The sequence below is a fragment of the Maniola hyperantus genome, chromosome 10, assembly GCF_902806685.2.
Source record: "Maniola hyperantus chromosome 10, iAphHyp1.2, whole genome shotgun sequence".
Lineage (NCBI taxonomy): Eukaryota > Metazoa > Arthropoda > Insecta > Lepidoptera > Nymphalidae > Maniola > Maniola hyperantus.
In genome coordinates, this window is record NC_048545.1 from 619527 (window position 1) to 646258 (window position 26732).

Consider the following 26732-nt stretch of genomic DNA (forward strand, 5'->3'; position numbering starts at 1 on the left):
CGATTGGGACAGGCTATGGAGAGATAGGAATAGGGAGAGAAGCTGTGATAGCCTAGTGGTTAAGTCGTCCGACTCCAATTCGGAGGTTAGGGGTTCGATCCCAGGTACACATATACACCTCTAGCTTTTCAAGCTAGCAAAGCGGAACTCCGTCGTCCTGGCCTCCATCACATAGTGGGGGTCTCTTCCCTCTCCTCCACTTTGAATTCGCGATTTTGTAAAATCGCCAATTCGGAAAATGAATTATTTGGTGAAACTATAATTTACTAATATTTTAACATTCAGCACATTTGCAAAGTAAAACATTTGTTAATAGAATATTTGCCAAATGTTTTTTTTGTAAAATTATATGTTTGCGGAATAATATGACGTTTGTGGTTTAATTGTTTTTTTGGTGAAGTGATCATTTGTTATACGTTTTTTGTTAATCATTACTGAACCGACCAACCCACTGTCGGCACACTACGGATCACGTGTCTCCTCTCAGAATGAGAAGGGTTTGACCATAGTCTACCAAGCGGACCAAGTGCGGATTGGCAGATTTCACACACATTTGAGAACATTATGCAGGGAGTCCGTTTCTAGTTAGTTTCTACACAGCTTAGTGAATCAATGGTAACGGAGCGCTGTATTTACCTACTAATCTCCGTATTTGACGTGTCGAATTGGTCCTAGTGAATAGGTAGCATAGTTAGCATAAAACAGCCTTATCTAATTACTTACTGTATCTACAAAATGCTCGCGTGGAATGGTGCCAAGAATATACTGGCTGCATTTCCGCACTGGACAGCCAGGCTGTTCCTCTGCGCAAAAAATGAGCCAGCCCTTCTCTCACTGTTTGCAAACTTACAGCATTATAATAATTTAACGAGCACCCTTGGACGCGAGCGTTTAAGCTCTTTTGACTCTCTCAAGCCAATAGAAAAGTTTCAGAACCAGCCAGAAACAAAAGCTTGTATTTGATGGGTAATACGCGTACTTGATTAAATTGCCTTTTAATCTATATTATAACGAACCAATCACTCATAATCTTATCAGCCGTGTGTCATATCGGGGAAGAAATGTTTTAGTCGAGTTTCAGTGCTGTGGTGAAATAATGAAATTAAGAGTGGATTAAAAGATCAGTTTACTAAGTGCGTCGTAGTTTGACAATAATCGTAATTTTTACTATAAGAGGTACTTCTCAAAAAATATACCAAAGCAAATTCGTATTCAAAATTCCAATTGCAAACAAATAGGTATACCTATCCACAATTTTTCTTGTGACTGCAAGAAACTTCAAGGAATTATTTTGTGATCTTATTATATATTTTTTTTAAAGAATATTAGCCATGTTAAATGACTAATATTCCCCTTTCCTCTCCAACTAAGCGTCAGGCTTGTGCTAGGAGTAGGTACGACAATAGTGCAACGGGCGGGGTTTGAGCCGTTGACCTTTCGGTTTTCAGTCCAATCCTTTACCGGTTGAGCTATTGAGGCTCTAAATATTTACCTATGGGCTTAATAAATTAGAACACTTAGGCAGTACTTACCTATTTTTTTCTTTTTGTAGGTACGCATATATGGGTTCAATATCTATAGGAAAGTACACACTGAAGTATTTTTTTAACCTAAATTTCTGAAAAATTAATCATAATATTATATTATGTGAGTAGGCAGTTAGGCACTTGCTGATGCCCACGGCTTCGTCTTTCAAAAACCCGTGGGAACTCTTTGATTTTGCCTCTCCAGGTCCTTATTTTTTTAATACTTTTTTATAGGTACATTACATAATACTATACATATGAAATCTTTGAAAAGAGCAACCGCCGAATTTCTTTCTTGCTGGTTCTTTTCAGTAGTAAAGGCATTCCAAACCAGTGGTAGATAGGTACATCTGACGATTCAAAAATACTTGTAAAAGTTTACTTGATTAAAAATATGTTATTTATTTGTTTTACCTATTTATATAATTCATGCAAAAAGTCACGTCGACCGTTGCGGCGTGATTGAAAGACGAACAAACACACTTTTGCATTCATAATATTGTGTGTAGAACCTACTTAAAATCATCGGCATGCAAAAATTCCGAGCTCTTTGTAATCGAATGATTGATTTCCCGACAGGAAAAGTGAAAATGAAAGATGGGAGTCCGATTAGGTGAAATGATTCTGATAGCGTTTATTATTGGAATTCCATTGCTCTTTGCACAAGGTAAGAATATGCGCCATTTTTTTTCTTATACCTAATAAGGTCTTGTAACGAGTTGAAACTTGAAATAAAGAATATAATAGTTACTTATATACTTATCTATTATTATCTACCTAAATATGTAAGTACTTCGTTTATTAAATATTGTGTATTTCGATGAATCATGTATACAGCTACTGATTGTTTATTTGTTGTTATGACTTTTGTTAGTAAAAGGCATTGATGTTGGAAGAGCCACCAAAAGACATAAGTAGGTAGGCTTAGTCTTATCGATCTGATATTGCCTTCTCAGAATGTAATAGGTAGGCAGGTAAGTTAGTCTTGGCAAGAGATATAAAAAACTTGCTCTGGGGGCGCCACTTTTGCATTTTTCATCGCAATAGGTACCTACCATTTTTGCATGCCCACTGTATGGCGGATTGTAGTTGTAAATAAACCACTGTAACACCATCATTGTACCTGCAATCGTGCAAATAAATGATTTTGATTTGATTTGATTTGATTTGATTACTAAGTGTATACCGTATCTTTTAAATAGGTACCTACTATTATTATTTATTTAGGAAGCCAAAGAAATATTTTTTTAATATCTAATTTTTTTTTAAATTAAATTTTATATTATAATTAAATTTAAACAAACAATTAATTAAAATGCACCTAGGTAACTCCGAAAAGTTAGAGGTTCGTGTCTGACCACTAAGCTATCACAGCTTTTTATGGTTGTTTAAAGTTATACAACTATTATCTAAGTTATTTGGTTGCTGGATAACAGTAGGTACTGTTAACTGTACCCGTAGTACAAGATTTTACGTCTCACCAAACCAAACCAAATTCGAGAGTCGAAATACTAAAGCTCAAGTTTGTCTACACAGCCAGCGCTCCAAGCGGAAACATTGCGAAATTAAAATCAGTGGCATTGAATATTTGACTTCAATTCAAGGCTGTTTAGGTCCATTTTACTGTAACGCGGAAGTATTTCGACTCTCGAATTTGGTTTCGTTTGGTGAGACGTAAAATTTTGTACTACGGGTACAGGTTTCCAGGCAAGTTTAATTATTGTTTTGTTTGTTTTCAGATTTGCAGTTGGAGCGGTGTTCCTGGATGACTGCTATACCGAGGGAGTCTATGCCCGACATGCCTGAAATAGATTTTGATGGTAGGTAACTACTAATTTACAAATATTACCCAGTTCCTACGCCTGGACAGTAAGTAGTATGCCGGTCGAACTTCCCACGGGATAGGGACTAACGGGAATTTTCATTTTTTCATCGAGCGAAGCCGCGGTCGGTCGCTGCTAATTAATATTTAGGTATAATCACTACCCATAATATTATAAATGCGAAAGTGTGTTCGTTTGTTAGTTCATTGGTTTGTGGTTTGTCCTTCAATCACGTCGCAACGAAGCAACGGATCGACGTGATTTTTCGCATGTGGAGAGTGACATAGGCTACTTTTTATCCCAAAAAATCAAAGAGTTCCCACGGAATTTTTAAAACCTAAATCCACGCGAACGAAGTCACGGGCATCAGCTAGTAAAACATATTTTGATTTTAATTTTTGATTGCAGGAGTGCCATGGAGCCAAAGACAGTTCCTCCCGGTTCCCACGAGAGAGGACGTGTGTATGGACCGGTACATCTCCACAGCATCCACGCAGATCATTCTCATGGACGAGGAGATAGAAGGGGACGTTGCGATTGCTAAACTCAACTATAAAGGTACGTACAAAAAAAATATTAAAATCACCGACTTCCAAAACCACTACAAAGTGAAAAATAAGAAACCTGGAAAAAATCGATGTACCTACCCTACACACATAAAAAAACCGCCCGAATTGAGAACCACCTCCTTTTTGGAAGTCAGTTTAAAAACCTTATGTCCCCCTGATAAAAGACGCCATAAGCTGAGCCGCACAGGAGGCGCTTTTAGGAAGACGTTGCCCTCCGATCTGGGACAACCCTCCACCTCCCATGGCCCCACCAACCTCTCGGTTATATGGGCCGAATCGCGGGAGGGCGCCCGTTCGGTACTTGCTCTTGGCATTTTCCCGGGGCGCCTTCTTGACTCCCTACAAATTATTTTGTCTCTTCCTTGTCCCTTATGCTCACTCTCCCCCCTTGGGGGCTAGACGTCACTAATACAGCTGTGTATCTCTCTCTCTGCCCTCCGATCTCTCCAATTATTTCTTCGAGCCCTAGGACTCACCCCCAGGCGGAGCTCCGGCCGCCACGCTCACCACCAACGCCATAGCCCCGATTTCTCCAATTATGACCTCGAGAGTAATTAAACATTAAATTGCAGGTACTGCGGCACCCAGCATCGACCGGGTGCTATCCGGCTCGTTCAGCATGCTAGGACCGGCCCTTCGTAATGTCAATGACGAATGGTTTCTGTACATCACCCAGAAGTACGTAGAATTTTATGCTTTCAAGGCAAGTGAATGGAAGATGCCTATTCGCTTGCCTTGAAGGAATTAAGATTGTACGTGGCATGAAAAATGTTTTCCATTTCTGCTTGTTACTATGTTCGCAGACAGGACTACGAGAACCCAAACATGCAGCGGTACATGTTGGACGTGTGCGTGCCGGGAGAAGACGTCGTGGGCAGGGTCACGCTGCAGATAGTCAACATCGACGACAACGCGCCGATCATACGTCTGCTGGACTCCTGCGTTGTTCCTGTAACTATCCATAAAATTAAAATAAATGGGGCGAATTGAGAACCACCTCCTTTTTGGAAGTCGGTTAAAATAGTTTACTCCTGCCATATAGCAGATTAACCGTTAAAGTCAATTACATACTATTTAATTACAAGTAAATAACTTGTGAGCTGATGTCATCACGGATATGTTCTCTTGTAACAGGAACTGGGCAACCTCGGCCTCACGAACTGCACGTACGAGGTGAGCGACGCGGACGGACGGATCAGCACCAGCAACATGACGTTCAGCATCGACAGCGAGCGGGACGACGACGAGATCTTCTACGTGCAGGGCGACAACATCCCCAACGAGTGGTACCGGATGACCATGAGCCTGGGCCTCAACCGCTCCTTGGACTTCACTGCTAATGTGCTACACATTTTCACAGTCACTGCATTTGTAAGTTTTTTTTTATTTACTAGGTTATCCTACTTCATCTGCATGAACTACATTTTATATATATATAAAAATGCCGAGCAAACGAGCAGGCGGGTCACCTGATGTCGTTAACGATTTTAAATACAATATATCAAAAATTGCGGACTGGCAGGAATCGAACACGCGTCTCCTGGGATCGCACCCGACGCTCTGACCACCAAAAGCTACGGTTCACTTGCTACCAGTGACGGTGATATGTATGTTCACTCAGTACTGGAGCGACTGTTAATGCCATCTAGTAGCGACACTTTGCATTGAATTATTCTTTTAAATAAATTGGTCAGGATTCGCTCCCAAACACCCACACAGTAACGATGATGGTGCAAGTGGAGAACGTGGAGCACCGGCCGCCGCGCTGGGTGGAGGTGTTCGCCGTGGAGCAGTTCGACGAGAAGACGCCCATGAACTTCACCGTGCGGGCCATCGACGCCGACACCGGCATCAATGGACGCATCTACTACACGCTTCGAGCTGCCGACGGTAATTTATGATGTTGTATAGAAGCGGGCGTTGCTCGCCCGCTGGTGTCATATTCAGTGTCATTTATCTGATTGGTCTGCTGAAGAAATTTCCGCTGCAGAAGGACTTAGGCCATAGTCTCGCGCTGGCCAAGTGCTGACTGGTAGATTCTTTTTTTTTTTTTTTATATAACAATCGTAGGTACACCAAATATTTACATTATTATTTTCTCGCCAAACTGGTGAGCCAGTTTGTTGGCGAGCTGGCGCTCCTTAAAAATAACTATAATCTACGTATTAAATTGTACTTATGTATGTAAACTTATATTCTAACTTATAAACTTATACTCAGATTAAGGGTTGATCGCTGCAGCGAATTGAACGCTTTAGAGATCAATCCTCAATCTGAGGTAACAAACAAAATAAACTAAAATAAAAAACAAATAATGATAATAAATTAAACAGTAAGGGAGTGAGAACATTATGGAAAACTCTCAGACATGCAGGTTTCCTAACAAGCTGTTACAGCAAGTCTTTAAACGCACTTAACTCCGAAAAGTGAGAACTGCGTACCTACCCCAATTTGCGACATAAGGATAACATCGCGAGAAAACCTGCATGACTGAAAGTTCTCCATAGTGTTCCCAAAGATGTTTGAAGTCTGTCGATCTGAACTTGGCCATCGTGGTGGGCTATGGCCAAGACCCGTACTAAGTAGTGGGTCAGCGATGATGATGATGATGATTCGCTCCGACTGCTTGGAAAGCTCTTGCTAGGAAAATCAACATAACTCAAACTCAAACCATTCATTCAGATGGGGTATTATTATGTACCTATTATTGCTGAATTTGCAATACAATTATAGTTATTTACGTAAACTAAAGCTACTACTAAGAACTACATAATAATAATAACTGAAAAATGACGTTATATATTATTTAATATCACATGCAGAGGACAAAGAATTCTTCGCAATCGACACAATAGACAAGGGACGAAACGGCGCTAACTTCCAAGTAGCGGCAATCGACAGGGACGAGTTGGAACGGGAAATCTTCCGCGTGACGCTGATAGCCTACAAGGCTAACAATGAGAGCAACACCACGCCACAAGATGTGGTCATCATCATCAACGACATCAACGATCAGGCCCCACTGCCGATTCACGAGGAGTACACCATCAGTATCCCTGAAGAAACTCCTCAGACATTGAACTTCGATAAAGAATTTGGATTTCATGATAGAGATACAGTAAGTCTACAACTACTTATTTGCATGTTCTTTTTCTCTTTGATAAGCTATTGGTATAACATATCATCATCATCATCATCAACCCATCACCAGTCAACTATAGAGCTCGATAGGTGATTTCGTAAAACCTGCATCAATCATTATTACAATCTCAATTATTCTGATTGGCTAAATTTGTGCGATTCTTGTTACAACAATACATTGTAGCAAATAATGAGCGAGCGTCAACCAATCATAGGTGATTGCGATCGTGATATTGCAGCTGTCATTCTACCGCAATCGAGAATCTGATCTCGTCCCAAAATGAAAAGCATTTAGGCCATAAACTATTATGCTGCTGTCCAAGTGCGGCTTCATACACCTTTGAGAACATTATGGAGAATCCAGGCATGCAGGTCTTCCTTCACCAATAAAGCAAGTGATATTAAATTGCTTGAAACCCACATAACTCCGAAAACGTTAGAAGGCAATCTCCCGAATAGAAGGTGGATGGATGTCTTAACCACTAGGCTATCAGCGCTTTGTTTGGTTATCAGGGGGAGAATGCTCGGTACAGCGTCCGGCTGGAGAGCGTACATCCTGCAGGAGCAGCAGACGCCTTCCTCATTCAACCGGACCAAGGCTACCAGCGACAGACGTTCTTTATGACCACCGCTAACCACAGCATGCTGGACTTTGAGGACGAACTGTTCCGATACGGAATTGAGCTCCAGGTAAATTTTCAGAATCAAATAGGTACTTCTTGCAAGTAAATTAAATATAATCTTCTTCGCCTCGTTGTCTGTGAACTCGGGATCACAAATCTGCAAAATTTAAAAATTTGGTGGTTATTATAAATTTACGTAAAAAAGCCAATTATAGGTACCATTTCTAGGTTAGCGAGCTTCAGATTTTTTTGAGTGGAAGAGGGGAGGAGATGGGGGTAATAAACAGGGTCAAATTTTTCACAGAACCTTTTAACGAGAAAAGATGTATAGTTTTGAACAAATGTTTGGTTGTTGTGTTAGAGTGTAATTCATCATACACCCTGAGGACGCTGCTCTAATTCCATTCAAGAAAGTGCTGCTGTACCTGGCAGCCACTATTAATTATTATAAGTATTGACATTGAAATGTGAAATGTTGGTGGTGATCACAACGGATCGGAGATGGTCAGAGTGATACAGGGAATCCAAGGACCTGCATATCTAGCCCCAAGAAGAAGAAGGGTGTAAGTTTGACCAGCTACTTTTCAAGCATGCACATTTCTGCATGAATAGGGGTTAAGCAATCCAGCAAAATAACATTTGTCTCCAGGTAATCGCCACTGATTTGGGCAACGCGACGTTGATCGGAGTAGCCACAGTGCGCATAAACCTGATCAACTGGAACGATGAGCTGCCGATTTTCGCAACCAGCTCCCAGAACGTCACCTTCGAGGAGACAGTCGGGGAAGGTTTCCCTGTCGCCACTGTCAGGGCCACTGATAGAGACGTCGATGATAGTGTCGTGTAAGTTAGATTTTCCGTTACCTTCAAGACTCTGACTGGAGTAGCCACAGTGCGCGTATACCTGACCAACTGGAACGATGAGCTGCCAATCTTCGCAACCAGCTCTCAGAACGTCACCGTCGAGGAGCCAGTCGGGGAAGGTTTCCCTGTCGCCACTGTCAGGGCCACTGATAGAAACGTCGATGATAGTGTAGTGTAAGTTAGCTTTTCCGTCACCTTCAAGACTCTGACCGGAGCGGAGCGGCCGATCTTCAAGACCAGCTCCCAGAGCATCACCTTCAAGGAGACAGTCGGGGAAGATTTCGTTGTCGCCACTGTCTGATAGAGACGTCAGTGATAGTGTGGTGTAAGCTTTTCAAGCAGCAACGAGGATTTCGAGCGAATTTTTTCATTCCTGGACATGTTTTAGTTGTTTGCCTGTCTATTACGCGGTACGCCTAAAACCCCGGACCACAAGATTATTTTATTCATCCAAGCTCTCTTTAGAAGTGTAGCAACCCGTAGCAGCAGGCAATAGGAAAATTGATTCCTATTGCCTGCTTTATATTGTTTTTGTTGTTAAACCTTAGTTTCATTTAGATTATTTGAAAAAGAAAAACTCTAACTGATGCCGAGTTGCTGGCTATACTTAAACTGTTGTAGATTTACTTCACGAAAAAGCACTTTTAAAAGTTTATTTGAATACTTTAAAATGTTTCTATTCTATAGGTACTTACTTATGATGATGAGATTATTGGAAACTACCCTCCAGTCGTGATAGTCAAAAAGGCATCGGTTATTGTGGATTCCATCCAGTTCTGTAATGTAATTAATTTTAGTTATTTTCTTTCACAGTCACACGCTTATAGGCAACGCACAGCAATTCTTCAGAATAAACGAAAGCACTGGAGACATCTACGTGTTGATCGATGACGCTTTCGACTACCACAGGCAAAACGAACTGCTGGTTCAGGTAGTAGAATATTCTCTTTCATCCTCTCTTCCGTAACATGATAACATGGTACATCTATTTTTATTCATTACTAGCTAATGCCCGCGACTTCGTTCGCGTGGATTTAGGTTTTTAAAAATCCCGTGGGAACTCGTTGATTTCCCGGGATAAAAGTAGCCTATGTCACTTTCCAGGTCTTTATCAGTATACCCATGCAAAAAATCACGTCAATCCCTTGCTCCGTTGCGATTAAGTAAGCTGTGATAGCCTAGTGGTTAGGACGTCCGCCTTCTAATCGGAGGTCGGGGGTTCGATCCCGGGCACGCAACTCTAACTTTTCGGAGTTAAGTGCGTTTTAAGTAATTAAATATCACTTGCTTTAACGGTGAAGGAAAACATCGTGAGAAAACCTGCATGCCTAAGAGTTCTCCAAAATGTTCGCAAAGGTGTGTGAAGTCTACCAATCCGCACATAGCCAGCGTGGCAGACTATCGCCAAAGCCGACTCACTCACTCTGAGAGGAGACCCGTGCTCTGTAGTAAGATGGGTTGATCATGATGAAGTATATTTAATTAGATTTTTTTCAAATATTATATTCAAGATCCAAGCACACGACACTCTGGGGATACCCAGCAGCATCAATGGACCACCCGTCGTCAACACGGAGACATCGCAGCTTGTCATACAACTTATTGACATCAACAACACTCCGCCCAGTCTTCGACTGGTAAGTTTACACCGACTTCCTGAAGTCTCGTAACTGCTATAGCACTGCCGGAACTATTAATTCGTCACTTTTTTTATATCGAAACTCTAAAACGAATTATTTAATACTTTAAAATAATATTCAGGACAATAAGAAGATACAAAAAACAAAAATACCAAACTTATTCTAGAACAAAAATTACAAATCGAAAATATCATCTAAACCACCGCAACGAGGCAGGGTGCCCAGAACGCTGGCAGCGTTATCTCGTTGAATGGCCAGACTAATATGCTGACTTTTTTTTTAATTTTTTATTAACAGGCTTTTACATTATAGATCAAAATATTTCAGATACAGCTATAGCTGAGGTACCTTTGTGTAATTTGGTTTGGAACTAAGGGGTCGAATTTTCAAAAATCCTTTCTTAACGGTTGCCTACGTCATAATAGCTATCTGCATTCTGCATGCCAAATTTCAGCTCTGCGATGTGAGATCAGTTAGTCAGTAAGTCAGTCACCTTTTCCTTTTATATATTTAGACTAGCTTGTTTTCGCGACTTCGTCCACGTGGACTATACAAATTTCAAAGCTCTATTTTACCCCCTTTGGGGATGAATTTTCAAAATCCTTTCTTAGCGGATGTCAACGTCATAATAGCTATCTGCATTGGAAATTTCAGCTTGAGCTTTGATAGATCAGTCAATCAGTCAGTCACCTTTTGCCTTTTATATATTTAGGGATAAAGTTTATAAGGGAATAGCTATCTGCATGCCTTTCAGTCTGAACCGTCCAGTCAGTGGTTTGAACTGTGCGTTGATAGATCAGTCAGTCAGCTTTTTCTTTATATATTAAGCACTAGCTGACGCCCGCGACTACGTCCGTGTGAAATTAGGTTTTTAAAAATCCCGTGAGAACTCTTTGCATTTCCGGGATAAAAAAGTAGCCTATGTCACTCTCCAGGTCTTTGACTATACCCATGCAAAAAATCACGTCAATCCGTTGCTCCGTTGCCACGTGATTGAAGGACAAACGAACAAAGCAACAAACAAACAGACTTTCGCATAATGAGGGTACTGATATAGATTTTATCACTTTTGATTTGTAATCCAGCCTCGAGGTACTCCACAAGTGGAAGAGAACGTGCCAGAAGGATACATAGTGACGCGGGGCTCGCTGGTCATCACAGCGACAGACCCCGACACCACGGCCGACCTCAACTTTGAAATCGTTTGGGACTCCTCCTACGCGACTAAACAGGGCAGGGAAACTGATCCATCTGAATATGTGGGGTAAGTTAACTTTTAGATAACGAAAGTTTTCGTGTGGCTCTAGGTCTCAGATTGGGAACACCACTGTGCCATCAGCACAGATGTCCGTGTGGAAAAGAGGTTGATAAATTTGGAATCCACGGACTCTCTTGCCAAAGGAGCTCTGGTAGGCTGTTTAGGCATGGCTCTCTTAACGATACAATTAAAAGAGCTCTTGCCACCATAAATATTCCTGCGCTCATTGAGCCGGCAGGGATTAGTCGGGATGATGGCAAGAGACCTGATGGATTGACGCTGGTTCCCTGGGAACGGGGACGGGCGCTAATGTGGGACGCAACTTGCGTTGACACATTGGCCCCGTGTCATATCAGGAAGACAGCATCAAGACCGGGAGCCGCAGCAGAAACATCTAAACAGTTAATTTGTATTAATAAACGTCTTTTCTTTCTTTCTTTCTTTCTTTCTAAAAACGGCAAGCGGCGCAAGTATGCCTCTCTTATAGAGAGTTACATTTTTGTGCCGTTTGCCGTGGAGACCCTGGGGCCATGGAGTCTTAGTGTTAAGTTTTATTGTAATATTAAAAAAAAAAGTTAACTTAATTTTTTGAATTCATCATTATCATCATCATCATCATTATCAACCAATAGATGTCCACTGCTGGATTTGTAGGGACTTCAACATGCCACGGTCTTGCGCCGCCTGAATCCAGCGGCTCCCTGTGTCTCGCTTGATGTCGTCCATCCACCTACAAAATTAACTCACTATGAACACTTCCTGAATCTTAATAACTTAGGCGGGCAGTAACCCTGCAGCATCAGGATTGAGAAGTTGGATCCAGAAATTTTTATGGGACCACCACGGAAACATCCTCTGTTGATTAAAAAAAATTGCAAATCGGTCCAGAAACCTTAAAAAAATCGGTGTACCTACCTACATACCATAAAAGAAAAAAAAACGATCCAAATTGAGAACCACCTCCTTTTTGGAAGTCGGTTAAAAACGGGCTAAGTACCTACTATAATTTTGACGAGATGACGGAATGGTCAACCTTCAATAGTGGAAAAGCCCGAGAAAAAGTATAAACTTTTCATTTTATATTCCAGTTGTTTGGACATAGAGACATCATACCCCGACCCTGACAACCGCGGCTCGGCCGTCGGTCGGCTCGTGGTGAAGGAGATCCGATACAACGTCACCATCGACTTCGAGGAGTTCGAAGTGCTGTACGTCACCATCAAGGTGGTGGACAAGAACACTGTCATCGGAACTGATTATGATGAACGTACGTATACTGACATAGCTCAACGGGTTGAGAAGCGAAGTGGCAATGCGCAGGGCACATAGTTCGTAAAACCGATAGACGTTGGGGTCCCAAGGTGCTGGAATGGCGACCTCGTACTGGAAGACGCAGTGTTGGAAGACCCCCCCCCCCCACTAGGTGGACGGACGACATCAGACGAGTCGCAGGGAGTCGCTGGATTCAGGCGGCGCAAGACCGTGGCGTGTGGAAGTATCTTATACCTACCCAAATTATATTATACCTACTTTAATATTGTCTTTAAATTGTGTTTTAAAGTTTTGGCAAATATGTGAAAATTGCAAGCACTTAGTGGGTACCTAAATCTTCAGTTCGAGGTAACCAGTAATCTTAAAATGTTAAACGCAGATTGTCGTTTTCAGTAACGTTCACGATAACCATCATAGACATGAACGACAACGCCCCCGAGTGGGTGGAGAACACGCTCAACCAAACGTTGAGGGTCCGCGAGAACTCCGCATCCAACACAATCATTGGCTCAGTCCAAGCCACTGACATCGACGGCCCTCTTTACAACCAAGTCCGTTATACTATATTGTAAGTTACTTACCTATTTGTATTGTCTTATGTTTCACCATCATCCTCATCTTTGTCACATCCACTTTTAAAAGTTAAAGTTTTAAGAAACCCCAACCTTTTTTATCCATTCCATATTCCATATATTATTACAATCCATGCATTCATTAATTTATCATCATCATCAACCGATAGACGTCCACTGCAAGACGTAGATCTCTTGTAGGGGATTCCTCACACCACGGTCTTGCGCCGCCTGAATCCAGCGGGTTCCTGCGACTCGTTTGATGTCGTCTATCCACTTAGTGTGGACTCTTCGAAGTCGCCATTCCATTGCCTGCTGAGTCTCCAAGCATAGCTCTCTCCATCGCCTGCTGAGTGACTTTGAGCTTTCTTATGAGGCCCATAGTTAGTAACCAGCATTTTGACTGTTGATGATAATTCCAGCCCAAGAGAAGACACTCCAAAAGATTTAGTGAAGATCGACTTCGTCACCGGTCAGATCGAAGTGGACCTGGACACCGCGATAGACGCCGACACCCCGCCGCGGGACAACCTCTACTACACAGTGATAGCCAGCGACAAGTGCACTGAAGCAGACCCTGCTGACTGTCCGCCTGATACCAATTACTTTGATACTGAAGGAAATGTAAGTTTCATACTTACTAGTTGAACTAAAACTTCTTAGGCCGAGGCCACAACACTGCGGTACGACATCGCATCGCAAAAACGATGCCACATTGTAATGCAAGCGTCGATGCAACGTATAAATTTCATCGCTTACGGCATCTTACGAGAAAACTCTGAACATCGACTTCTAGTGAGCCATGGGCCGCACTACACGTATCTACTAAAATCTAGTGTACCAAAGCTGATTTGAACAAACGTTTTAAAGTTTAAGTGCGAGATGAAACCGCGATCAAGTCAAGTTTTTGACTGGCTGGAAGTTTTTCAGTTGCAATAGGGTCGACCTCTAGGCTGTGTAGACCTAGAGAAATTTAAAATCAATAGATATTTTTTTTAGACCAACATTAAACAAATGGTGCTTTTCAGATTACAATCCAAATAATCGACACGAACAACAAGAGCCCGATGGCGCGCACGGACTTGTTCAATGTCACGGTGTACATGTATGAGAACGCGACCCAAGACGACGAAGTGGTGGTGGTTGTGTCTGAGGACTTGGATCGAGATGGTGAGATAATTTCACTTTTATGAGAAGCTACATAGATTGACGAACTCGTCTCAAGATGCTATAGAATGATGACTTGCATCGGAAAGCGTAGCGTTGGCAGAGAGCCGCTGGATATATTATGTAGGCGGCGCAAAATTGCATTGTGTGGATGTAGATTGTGTGGATGATGACAGTGGGTGTCTATCGGTTGACGATGACGACAACAATGAAACTTACTTTGCCATAATCTGTATAAAGAGATCAGATTAGATTCTATAAGCTACTATACGTGGACACGATTTCTGATAAGCGTTCAAATATACCTAGGTCTTAATAAAATCTAAGTATTTTCTTACAGTGATCTACCACACAGTCAGTTACCAAATCAACTACGCGGTCAGCTCTCGTCTCCGCACCTTCTTCTCCGTGGAACTGGACACGGGAAGGATCTTCGTTGACTACACCACTGATGAGGTCCTGGACAGAGACGGAGACGAGCCCAGGCATCGGATCTTCCTCAACCTCATTGATAACTTCTATTCTGAGGGAGGTTTGTGGCAACTAAATAATTTTCTAGATCTCAGCAAAACTTAGCGGTAATGACCTGGGGTTAAGTCATTTTAAGCAATTCAGTAGCACTTATTTTATCGGTGAAAGAAAATATCGCGAGGAAACCTGCATGCCAGAGAGATCTCCCTAATCTTCTCAAAGGTGTATAAAGTCTGCCAATCCGTGTCTGTAATACCAGCCTAAAACCCTTTTAATTTTAAGGGGAGAGCCGTACCCAACAGTGGGAAGGCGATGGGTTGATGATGATGATGTTGAATAAGTTAAAAGTCTTAGGGCCTGTTTCACAACCTCCAGATAAACGTTATCTAAGGAATAACTTTAACCTAATGACAGTTTTTGTATAGGACATCTGTCAAAATGTCAAATTTATCCGTTAGATAAAGTTTATCTGGAGATTGTGATACAGACCCTTACTGTTACAGATGGCAACAGGAATCAAAACACTACAGAGGTGCTACTAGTGCTGTTGGATGTCAACGACAATGCTCCGGAGCTGCCTTCCCGTGACCGCCTCTCCTGGTCCGTCTCCGAGAACTTGAGCAAAGTAATATTTATACCTTCTTTTTGAAATGAAACGCGGACATAATTAGAGATGACGTATTTGAAAAGCTACCAAATAGAACAACTGTTTTGATAAAAAAATTAGTGTCAGGGAGCAAAAGCTCTATTTTTTAAAATAGGATTTATTTCAAAACTAGCTTATGCCCGCGACTTCGTCCGCGTGGGCTACACAAATTTCGAACCCCTATTTCACCCCCTTAGGGGTTGAATTTTCAAAAATCCTTTCTTAGTGGATGCCTAGGTCATAGTAGCTATCTGCATGCAAAATTTCAGCCCGATCCGTCTAGTAGTTTGATGTGCGTTGATAGATCAGTCAGTCAGTCAGTCAGTCACCTTTTCCTTTTATATATTTAGATAATTGTTAAACTACTATAGGATACTATATGGCTCATTATCAAAATTGCAAAATTCTACCATGACTTATTTTTTAGCGTTCCGTTACGTATCTCAAGAAAATAGAAACTCTTCTGACCACTTCGTCTGTCTAAATGTTATTTTCTTGTGCGACGCTACGGAAGCCTCTCGCACTTGACCGATTTTTAATGTTTTAGTCGCACTGTTTAGTTATAATATTTGCCACAAAGTCACAACGTCAAAGTTTTAATTCAACCATTCGAAAAGGTTACAGTATGCCCACTAATATTTCTATTTCGTTTGTCTCAGGGCAGCAGATTGGACCCATACATCTTCGCCCCCGACCGCGACGAGCCAAACACAGACAACTCACGCGTCAGCTACGAAGTCGCCAACCTCACCTTACTCACCGATCGCGACATCGTCCTTCCCGACCTCTTCACAGCTATCGACGTATACACTGACAATAAGTACAACGTCAGTGGTGAATTGGAAACACTCGTCGACTTGAAAGGCTTCTGGGGAACCTACGATATTGGCATTCGCGTAAGTTTTTTTTTGGAATCCCACAAGGCTATCATTTGGGGCCGCTATTTTTCCACATTTATACAGCGTGAAATCTAGATCGCAACGAGGCTAACACAGACAACTCACGTGTGGGCTACAAAGTGGCCAACCTCACCTTATCCACCCAACGCGACATCGTCCTTACCGACCTCTTCACCGCTGTCGACGTATGCACTGACAATAGGTACAACATCAGTGGCGAATCGGAAACACTCGTCAACTTGAAAGGCTTCTGGAGAACCTATGATATTGGCATTCGCGTAAGTTTTTTTTAGAGTCCCACAAGGCCGCTTTAGAGCCGCTATTTTTCCAGATTTATACAGCGTGAAATTTTATCCGTTGTTTTTTGGGCCGCTTATATTCTTGATTTATATTTAACCTTAGTTACTTATTCTTTAAAAATATTCTCATTTTATAAATATACTCTTATTATGATGCAGGCATACGACCACGGAGATCCACAGCAAAATTCTAGTGAGATCTATCAGCTCGTCATTAGGCCATACAACTTCCACGCGCCTGTGTTTGTGTTCCCCCTAAACGGTGCCGTCTTGCGATTTGCCAGGGTAGGTACGTCTTTGTTTTCTTATTTTCTACCCCCGTATACCATAAATTCTTGATATAGGTCAAATACCTATATCCAAAAAAAATGGTAGGTATTACATGAGTATATCCACCTGATTTAGACTAGGGTCTGCTAGGAGTTAGGACATAAATATGGACCTTGAAATGAACTAGGTATAAAGAGCTGTAAAATTGAAAACACATTTTATGGAACTGTATCTTATGCGTGTTCTGCTACTTGGCCAGTTCTTGGTTCCTAACGTAACGTAACGTAATCTACCTTTCTATCCCATAACAGGAGCGAGCTATGGTCAACGCACGTCTAGGCTTAATCTCTGGCGAATTTCTGGATTCAATTCACGCTACAGATGAAGATGGCTTAGAAGCAGGACAGGTGACCTTTGATATATTTGGAGATGGTAATTTTTATCCAATATTTTGGAATGAAATTAATATTCTCAATTAATTTGTCTAATAAATTAAACATCTTTATGTAGATGAGGCGTCAGAGTACTTCCAGGTGTTAGCAAGCGGCGACAACCAAGGGATTCTGATGCTCCAAAAAATGTTTACTGAAGACGTTAAAGAATTTCAGGTAAGCTCCGAAAATCGTTCAAATACCTTTAGTTTTGACAAAGCCGGGTCTTTTATTTGTGTGGTACACTTTAAGGTTTGAGGAGATAGTTATTGGTCAAAACTGTGGGATGAATTCAGGAACATCGCTGATCTCCCTGGCGCAGTAGTATGCGCTGTGGTCCTATTAGTGGGTTCGATTCCTGGCAGGGATTTGGAATTTTATAATTTCTAAATTTTTGGTCTGATCTGGTGAGAGGCTTCCGCCATGGCTAGTTATCATCCTACCGGCAAACCGTGCCGCCAAGCGATTTAGCGTTCCGGTACGATGCCGTGTACAAACCAAAAAAGCATGGGTTTATTAAAAACTGCCATACCCCTTCCAGGTTAGCCTGCTTCCATCATAGACTGCATCGTCACTTACCACCAGGTGAGATTGTAGTCAAGGGCTAACTTGTATCTGAATAAATAAAAAAACACATAGAAGACGCATTGATCGCAAAGGAACTAAAGTGCGAGATTTGAATTAACTGTAGTGATATTATTTCATAACGTCCTTATATTATAAACTTCATGTTCTGAATATAGGTGGGCATCCGTGCTACCGACGGCGGTACAGAACCCGGTCCCCTATCTGCAGCGGTGACATTACAGGCTGTGTTCGTGCCCACGCAAGGAGAGCCCACCTTTAGCACCAACACTGCTGATGTGGGATTCGTAGGTGAGAACTGCCTCTTAATAAAAATATCAAGAATTACTTTACGGGTGTTGGTTTTAGGCTTCTTTTTGGGGTTCCATACCTCAAAAGGAAAAGGAACCCTTATAGGATGACTTCGTTTGGTCTGTCTATCTGGCTGTCGTGTCTGTTAAGGGAATCAACAATAATGTTTGGCAGGTAACAATAAGGATCTAAAAATCGTGAATTTGTTAAAAAAACAAATAAATTAAAAGTGTTACGTGTTACTTGTAGCATACAAAACCTTTTGTGTGCGAGTCCAAACTCGCACTCGACCGGTTTTTTTCTGGCTGTGCAGGTCTTTGAGTCGCTGTAACAAACGACCGTCATTTCATTTCATTTGTTTATTTGCTACCTACATTTGATCGTCTCTGATCCATCGTGGTCGCCACCAATTTTAATTAGTTGTACAACACGGTTTTGTTTGTTCGCCGCGTGTAGAGAAAGAAGCCGGTCTGGAAGAGGAGCACAAGTTGCCGCATGCCGTGGACTTGAAGAATTACCGTTGCGATGGTGATTGCCACAGTGTTTACTACAGCATCATTGGTAAGAAATTATTAATTTAATACTAGCTGATGCCCTCAACTTCGTACGCGTGGATTTAGGTTTTCAAAAATCCCGTGGGAACTCATCAGTTTTCCGAGATGAAAAGCCTATGTCCTTCCCCGGGATATAAGCTAACTCTGTACCAAATTTCATCTAAATCGGTTGAACGGTTGAGCCGTGAAAAGCTAGCAGACAGACAGACACACTTTCGCATTTATAATATTAGTATGGATTTGCAAAAGAATGGCTATACTAAATTAAACCCACAGACCCTAAAAAAATTCAAAATCGTCGAACCGTTGGAGCATTATGAAGTCCTTGGTTACCCTCCCCTCACCAGTCGCCAACCATTTGTGACGGAGCCAAGCGAGGTCTCCGAGTCTACTTGAGTGCAATTGCACTTGTCCGTCTGTCTGTCTGTCAGAGCCTTATAACTCCTGAATTACTGAACGCAATTACTTAAAACTTAACATAATATGTAAACGTATGGCCTTGACCGAATATTGCATAAAACCAAGTCCAAGTTGAAACGGTAGATATAGGTTCTTATACAAAAAGAGTAGGTACTTAATCGAGAAATGATTGTTTCTGCCACAGATGGCAACGACGAGGGCTACTTCGTACTAGATGCGTCAACAAACATGCTGACACTGGCCAAAGCGCTGAACCGGAGTGAGAGGGAGACTCACACACTGCGAGTGGCGGCCAGCAACTCGCGCGATGTCACCACCGCTCTGCCCAGCTCCGTCCTCACCGTCACTGTAGCTGTGAGTCGTGAAAAGAGAATTTTGTTGTTTGCCTCTCCCCCAACCCTTAAAATTAGAGAAAGTAAATGACACCTAAATAAACTCTCTCATAGAGATCTCTCATAGGGATAAGTGCTTCCCTGTCCACTTTTTCTCTTTGTAAATGTTTTTGGTACAAATAAAATAAACTAAAAAGCATTAAAAGATGCCCGGAGATGCCCTAAAACGGCGGTTTTACAGAATTCCATGACAAAAAGAAATTTCAAACTTTCTCCTACTTACCTAAAAAAAAAAGGAAGTATAAGTAACTATCTAGTGATGTATTGCAGGTGAGAGAAGCCAACCCTCGGCCGATTTTCGCGAGGAGCTTGTACACCGCTGGGATATCGACACTTGACAGTGTCAATAGAGAACTGCTCACTGTACAGGTAATCGATACTTACACTATAAATACTAAAGTGTGTCTTTCTGCTAGCTTTTCACGGCCCATCTTAAAATTTTGATACATTATTGTACAGTTTCTACATAGTAGTTGTACTTATTTAAGAGCGCTGGTGCAGTTCTTTGCCGGATCACTCCAGCTAGTCGGGCTCACCCCAGAGTCCAAGCAGACCAACCAGGTCGGCAAGGACTTCAGGGGTTGTTGCTGGAGAGCCAACGTTACTCCATACGGTCTCTGCATAGAGGGCAGTCGGTGATACGTAGAATGGAGCGGTGATGGATTTTTTGTAACAGCACATGAAGCATGTTACAAAAAATAAAGAAGAATAAATCATTTCCACAGGCAGTACACTCTGAAGGTCTACCAATCACCTACACGATCGACCCCTCCTCCATGGTGGCAGACGACAGCCTGGCCAACGTGCGTGACGCTGCGTTCCTCCTCAACAACGGCACCGGCGTGCTGACGCTCAACATGCAGCCCACTGCCAGCATGCACGGCATGTTCGAGTTCAACGTCATTGCGGCTGACCCAGGTATTGGTAGTATGGCGCTTGCCACATGATCACACTAGATGACGCTTCTCGACGTAAGAAAGTATCACACAGCAATCACGCGGTACGAAGACGACAGGGTCTTCTCCGGTTGGCCGAAGGCCAAGCGGGGGTACGGGCCTCGAGGCGTAGCCTCCTTACCCGGGTAGGGCGCGGGGTATTCACGTTACCCCGGTGTTGGTCTTCTAGCCGGAATTTTGCCGGCTAGGGCCCGCCATCTTGGCTTGGGGCCTCGTGGCTGGTTGTGTTCCCCGCGCTGCGGGCGATAGATTCGCCGTCGCGCACGGGGGTGATGTCTGGTCTGGTGGAGATCTCCGCGCTAAGCAACTTGAAACTTACAAAGATCTTACTAGATGGCAACACAGGTATCTGAAACGAAAATATGAAACCTGAATCACGCTAAGGAAGCGTTAGCCCCGCTGGGCCCCGAGTACGACACCCGCTCGGAGGAAAATCTTCGGTCAAGCTTAACAATACACTTTTTGGATTGATTTGGCTAGATAAATATTTTTAAAATGTACCTACCTACCTACATATATCTAGAATGCTCTGCGCATGATACAATATGAGCTAAGTATTTGCGTATAATTGCAGATGGTGGGAACGACACTGCAGCAGTGAAGATCTATCTCATATCATCGCAGAACAGAGTCTTCTTCGTGTTCGTGAACGCTTTGACTCAAGTGGAGGCACACGCAAACTTCGTGAGTAGCAAAATCGCGAGCAAATTATTCTTCTATCTCATTGCACCCACAAATAGCACAATTTTATGTGTCACTAGCTGATGCCTGCGACTTCGTACGCGTGGATTTAGGTTTTTAAAAATCCCGTGGGAACTCTTTGATAGAAAGTAGCCTGTGTCACTCTCCAGATCTTAAACTATATCCATGCAAAATCAAGTCGATCCATTGCTCTGTTGCGACGTAATTGAAGGACAAACCAACAAACACTTTCGCATTTATACTTAATAGCGGTAATGATTGTTGCCAGAACTGGAAATTTTTCCGTGTGGAGTGACCGTAGTCATTCTACGAATTTCCAAAATATCTATACGGTCATAGCCGTTACCTCATAAACATATTAATGTATGGAACGTCCAGCACCAGTTTTTTTTCCACTTTTAATACGGGTACCTTCAAGTCAAGAGTGTATAGGTATCTTCTAGGCAAGCGCAGTCCCTCTTAGGCTTCATCATCACTTGGCAGCAGGTATAGTAGCCAAGCACTAATTTTAAAAAAAGTCAGTCAGTCAGTTTTTCGTTTCACCACAGATCGCGCAGACCTTCAGCGCGGGCTTCAACATGACGTGCAACATCGACCAGGTGGTGCCCGCCACGGACACGTCGGGCGCGACGCTGGATGACGTCATCGAGGTGCGCGCGCACTTCATACGCGACAACGTGCCCGTATCTACCGAAGTCATCGAGGAGTGAGTATGAGGAAGTGATCTTTGTCAAAGATACCCACGTTGGATCTGCTGTAGGGCTTCTGATGCCAACATTAAAAAAAAAGTAACGAGCAAACGAGCAGGTAGGTCACCTAAGTGATTACCGCCGCCCATGAACATTTGCAGCATCAGAGGATGAGGAGAGGAAACTCTTCAGAGCAGTCTCCATTATAAAGGCAACAGAACACGCAAAGGGAGCTTACATCTCTGCGGTGCTCTAAGCTCTCCAACGAACTGGTTAGGGATCGTTTTCAAGATGAACAGCCCACTCTAACAGCACAATCACTTGCCAGAAAAAAAGATAGCAGATAGTTCAGAACTTGTAGATCGAATCCAGATTAAAGTTGAACTTGTTTCCCAGTCTCCGCAGTGACACGCAGACCCTCCGCGCGATCCAGACGACCCTCAACACGGAGCTGCTGGTGCTGCGGGACTTCGTGACCGGCTCCAGTCCGGAGATCAACGTGGACTCGAGCCGCATCGCCGTGTACGTGCTGGCCGGCCTGTCCGCCGTGCTGGGCTTGCTGTGCCTCGTGCTGCTCGCCACCTTCATCTGCAGGACTAGAGTGTGAGCTATTCTGCAGCATTCAGCCAGCGGAGCCACGGGAGCGGGTGACATTAACTCAATCGTAGCAATAGAAAAATCCAGACTTTTGTTATGCCCGAGGACCCAGCGGCCAGCTGATTCGACCGTTGTACCTTGCAACTTGTATATATAGTGTTCCTGGTGATAACTTTCGTTTGCGCGATTCAGACTTCATAGTTAGTGATTGAAGATAGTTGTGGCGCCTAGATGGCTCCACAAGCGTTCATATAACAATTTTAATTCAATAATATTGTGATATTTCCATGAAATACAAAATGAAAATACTTACGTAGGCTTCGGCCGTGGCTAGTTATCACCATACCGGCAAAGCCGTGCCGCCAAGCGATTTAGCGTCGGAACGCTTAATCGCTTGGCGGCACGCCGCGCCGTTTCTATACGGCATCGTACCGGAGTAGGTACGATGCCGTATAGAAACCAAAAGGGGCATGGGTTTAAAAAAACTGCCATACCTGATACCCCTTCCAGATTAGCCCGCTTCCATCTTAGACTGCATCATTACTTATCACCAGGTGAGATTGCAATCAAGGGCTAACTTGTATCTGAATAAAAAACTAAGCTACCTATGTCTTTCTATTCTACAGTCTAAATCGTCGCCTGGAAGCGCTGTCGATCCCCAAGTTCGGGTCGCAGGAGTCAGGGCTGAACCGTGTGGGACTGAAGGCACCCGGCACCAACAAACACGCTAAGGAAGGCTCCAACCCCATCTGGAACGAGGCCATCAATGCGCCTGATTTTGATGCAATCAGGTAGGTACAACATACTTAAATAAGTTTAAAATGTTCAATGGGTTTTATCAGTGATATTTATTATCTACGGCTTTATTGCTTTTTTTACGTCAGTCATATCAAATCAACCGATCTGAGTCGTCAGTCGGTCCACAGAGTACATTGGTATAATATGAGAGTCGATCGACGTCAGTTTATTGGCCGGAATCATAGAGATAGTATACATATGCATCCAAGGCAGGAATGGAATGGTAGACTTTTAATTGATATACTTCATCATCATCAACCGATAGATGTCCACAGCTGGACATAGGTCTCTTGTAGGGATTTCCACACGCCAAGGTATTGCGCCGTCTGAATCCCGGCTCCCTGCGACTCGTCTGATGTCGTTCGTCCACCTAGTGGGGGGTCTTCCAACACTGCGTCTTCCGGTGCGAGGTCACCATTCTAGCACCTTGGGACCCCAACGTCTATCGGTTTTACAAACTATGTGCCCTGCCCATTCCCAATTCAGCTTCGCAACCTTTTATACTTACTATTTTAATTTTATTTCCACAGCGAGGCATCGGATGACTCTGATCTGATAGGTATCGAGGACTTACCACAGTTCAGCAAAGACTACTTCCCTCCTGAGGGCGGCGACTCAGTTCCAGCAGAGGTGAGATCGAGCTACAGGGTGTTCAGTGTGCACTATAACTTGTTCCTTGCCTTCATGTTAACACCTTTGCAGTTTACACAATAATATCTCCTTAAGTTCTAAGGAATAAAGCACACAAAGCAATGATGTCAACAGTCCACATGACAGCCAGGGACAAGTTAAAGTGAACAGCAGATAGAGGCTATGCCTTGAGTTCTGTTGGTTTCGTGTATCTCCATTTGCAGTACGCGGCTGAAAGTAATGTACATCGACCTTTAAATAAATAAATAAATAATAAATTTATTCATAAGAATGCAGGTGACATAACATGGTTATAAAATTAGTTGGCGAGCCTTATGCATTCTACCTTAGAATATTGGTGTATGAATATTTAAGTATTACATTACATTTAAATTTTTAAAAACATGTAAGTACATATAAATTACAAAATCTTTAAAATTATATAATATTCAGAAAGTAAATTAATTAAGTCATACAAAAACAAGAGAAAAAAAATAGAAATAATAACAGTCATTTAAATTTTTACATGTCATACAGAGGGGATACCTAACTATTGCACTACAAAGACCATAATTTATTTCAGTCATCTAATCTAAGTCATCAGATTTACATTATTTAGATATTATTTTAGACAAATTATTTGAGCTCATCAATCAAAAATTCCGAGATGTTGTAATAACATTTATTTATAAGCAGCTCATGAGTTTTCCTCTTGAAATTATTTATAGTAGTGTTTTTGTAGTTGTCAGGAAGTTTATTGTACACAGTTATTGCCATATAGTGTGTACTCTTTTCAAACATCTGTAGTCTTTTAGGAGGCACAACTAGTTTGTTCCTTCTCTGAGCTCTACGAGATCTCACCTCACCCAACTCAGCATAAGTTTTAAAATAGTTTGGGTTTTTCTTTACTAGTAATAGCAATTCATATAAATATTGACAGGGTAAGGTAAGAATATGATGTTTCTTAAATAAAGGCTTACAGGTATCCAATGGTTGCAGTCCACATAATGCTCTCAGACATGCTTTTTGTTTTATAAAAACTTTATTAGCAAATACCGAATTTCCCCACAGGATAATCCCATATCTTAATAGTGATGAAACATACCCTTGGTAGGCTATTAATGCTGTTTTCATATCTGAAGTTTGGTGGAGCCGTCTAGAAAGAGATCGAGAAGAGCGGTTTCATAAAGCATTGTTTCTGTCGTTGAGACAGACAAAACGTCACATAGGTATGAGTGATAGAGACAGAGCTGAAATCAAATCTCATTCTAAAGGTTGATATTATTTTCTGCCGCGTACTGTACGGCAGTTTCAATTTACATCATTTAGTTAAATAGGGTATAAAAGTTTGTACGAAAGTCTGTCATTTTTCAGATTTCATCTTGAAAGTATAATATATATTTGGGCTTTCTGTTAGAACTTGTTGACTTTCCTATATGTTCTTTTTTCTTTTCTAGGTCGCTTCTCACTCCAATAGCTTCGGCTTCAAGTCTACACCATTTACTCCAGGGTTCGCAAATAATCAGTCAAGATTATAGCCAATGTATTTTTAATTCGAGCCTCAATAGCTCAACCGGTATAGGAGTGGATTGAAAACCGAAAGGTAGACGGTTCAAACCCCGCCCGTTGCACTATTGTCGTACCTACTCCTAGCACAAGCCTGACGCTTAATTGGAGAGGAAAGGGGAATATTTGTCATTTAACATGGCTAATATTTTTTATTAAAAAAAAAATAGTATGAAAATGTAAATATGTATTATTGAAAATTTGTATATTATTATAAAACTATTACAAAACTTTAAGCTTTTCTTTTAATCTAGTCGTACCTACATTTTATTAGGTAGGCTCATCTTAAAGTTGTTTCGCTATGTAACTACTTATTAAGAGTGCTCAACATGGTTGCACCAAGTGGAGCATGAGTGCATGATGTCCCAATCAATATTTATGGGCAGGACTTACTCAAGGTGAGCAGGAATGATGATTTAACAATTTGAAAATTAATGAATATTTTTAAAAACAAATAAAATTATAGGGTAATAAAACATGAAATAAAATATGTGGAGTTTCATTTAAATAATTATTCTTAAAATATACAAAATTAATTAGACATTTTCAACAAGGAATGATACATTCATTAAACACAAAGACACTATCAGACGTAAATACCCACCCATAACAACAAGAATAGAATACCAAACCCAGAAAATAAAGCGGCCACTAGTGATAACAGAAGTTCCTTGAATAGGTCCCTTGACATCTTCGTGCTCGTGACTTCGTATACAAAGAACCACGCGGTAAAGAATATTCCAATACCGAGCAGAAGCATCGTCAGGTGAGGAAACACAGCCGGGTTTATTGGTGACGCGTACCGCACCATCGATTCAATTTCCAACTAGAAAAATACATGACAAAATCAATATAAAACTCTGTAAAATTATACAAAATATAGAGTTCAGTATCTAAATCGTACTTACACTCATTTTTATTATATTTTAAAGGCAACAAATTAATGTTTTTGCTAAAAATCCAGCGCCGGTCTTTAACCAAAAAATTGGTAAACAACACAGACGAATAGTTTAATAACACGTCATCTGAAATGTCAACGAAATAGTTTATTGTCTATGCTAATCCAGTTAGGTTGGAGTTG

The 26732-nt window shown here is 41.9% G+C and overlaps 2 protein-coding genes across 5 annotated transcripts; one reads left to right on the forward strand and one right to left on the reverse strand.

The window, feature by feature from the left end:
- The first annotated feature begins 1046 nt into the window (after positions 1-1046).
- On the forward strand, positions 1047-25901 carry LOC117985707 (cadherin-AgCad1-like). Of its 4 annotated transcripts, none has more exons than XM_069501160.1 (35): positions 1047-1176; positions 2106-2193; positions 3266-3346; positions 3758-3907; positions 4491-4596; positions 4722-4869; positions 5053-5289; positions 5613-5808; positions 6741-7036; positions 7573-7749; positions 8332-8525; positions 9360-9477; positions 10058-10183; positions 11272-11450; positions 12533-12711; positions 13110-13284; positions 13711-13912; positions 14317-14458; positions 14796-14987; positions 15430-15551; positions 16232-16468; positions 16930-17055; positions 17352-17472; positions 17551-17648; positions 18215-18347; positions 18804-18908; positions 19506-19675; positions 19984-20082; positions 20439-20631; positions 21244-21353; positions 21920-22077; positions 22457-22663; positions 23284-23448; positions 23986-24085; positions 25543-25901. In XM_069501160.1, the coding sequence occupies exons 2-35, from the start codon at positions 2124-2126 to the stop codon at positions 25621-25623; spliced, it is 5193 nt and encodes a 1730-aa protein (XP_069357261.1). In that variant the 5' UTR covers positions 1047-1176; positions 2106-2123; the 3' UTR covers positions 25624-25901. The 4 variants fall into 4 exon arrangements, with proteins under 4 accessions (XP_069357261.1, XP_069357264.1, XP_069357262.1 ...); XM_069501161.1 differs by having other exon boundaries at positions 1078-1133; XM_069501162.1 differs by lacking the exon at positions 1047-1176 and adding an exon at positions 1219-1238.
- Positions 25902-26134: 233 nt separating this feature from the next.
- On the reverse strand, positions 26135-26688 carry kud (oligosaccharyltransferase subunit 5 kud). Its single transcript, XM_034972586.2, has 2 exons — positions 26560-26688; positions 26135-26477 (listed from the first exon to the last, which is right to left on the reverse strand). The coding sequence occupies exons 1-2, from the start codon at positions 26563-26565 to the stop codon at positions 26238-26240; spliced, it is 246 nt and encodes an 81-aa protein (XP_034828477.1). The 5' UTR covers positions 26566-26688; the 3' UTR covers positions 26135-26237.
- Positions 26689-26732: the final 44 nt, after the last annotated feature.

Bases quoted from the DNA above. Each gene is read 5' to 3' on its own strand.
- LOC117985707 (XM_069501160.1), top strand. From the start codon at position 2,124: ATGGGAGTCCGATTAGGTGAAATGATTCTGATAGCGTTTATTATTGGA. The intron at 3,347-3,757 runs GTAGGTAACTAC...TTTTGATTGCAG, and splicing joins GCCTGAAATAGATTTTGATG to GAGTGCCATGGAGCCAAAGA. The intron at 18,348-18,803 runs GTGAGAACTGCC...CGCCGCGTGTAG, and splicing joins TGCTGATGTGGGATTCGTAG to AGAAAGAAGCCGGTCTGGAA.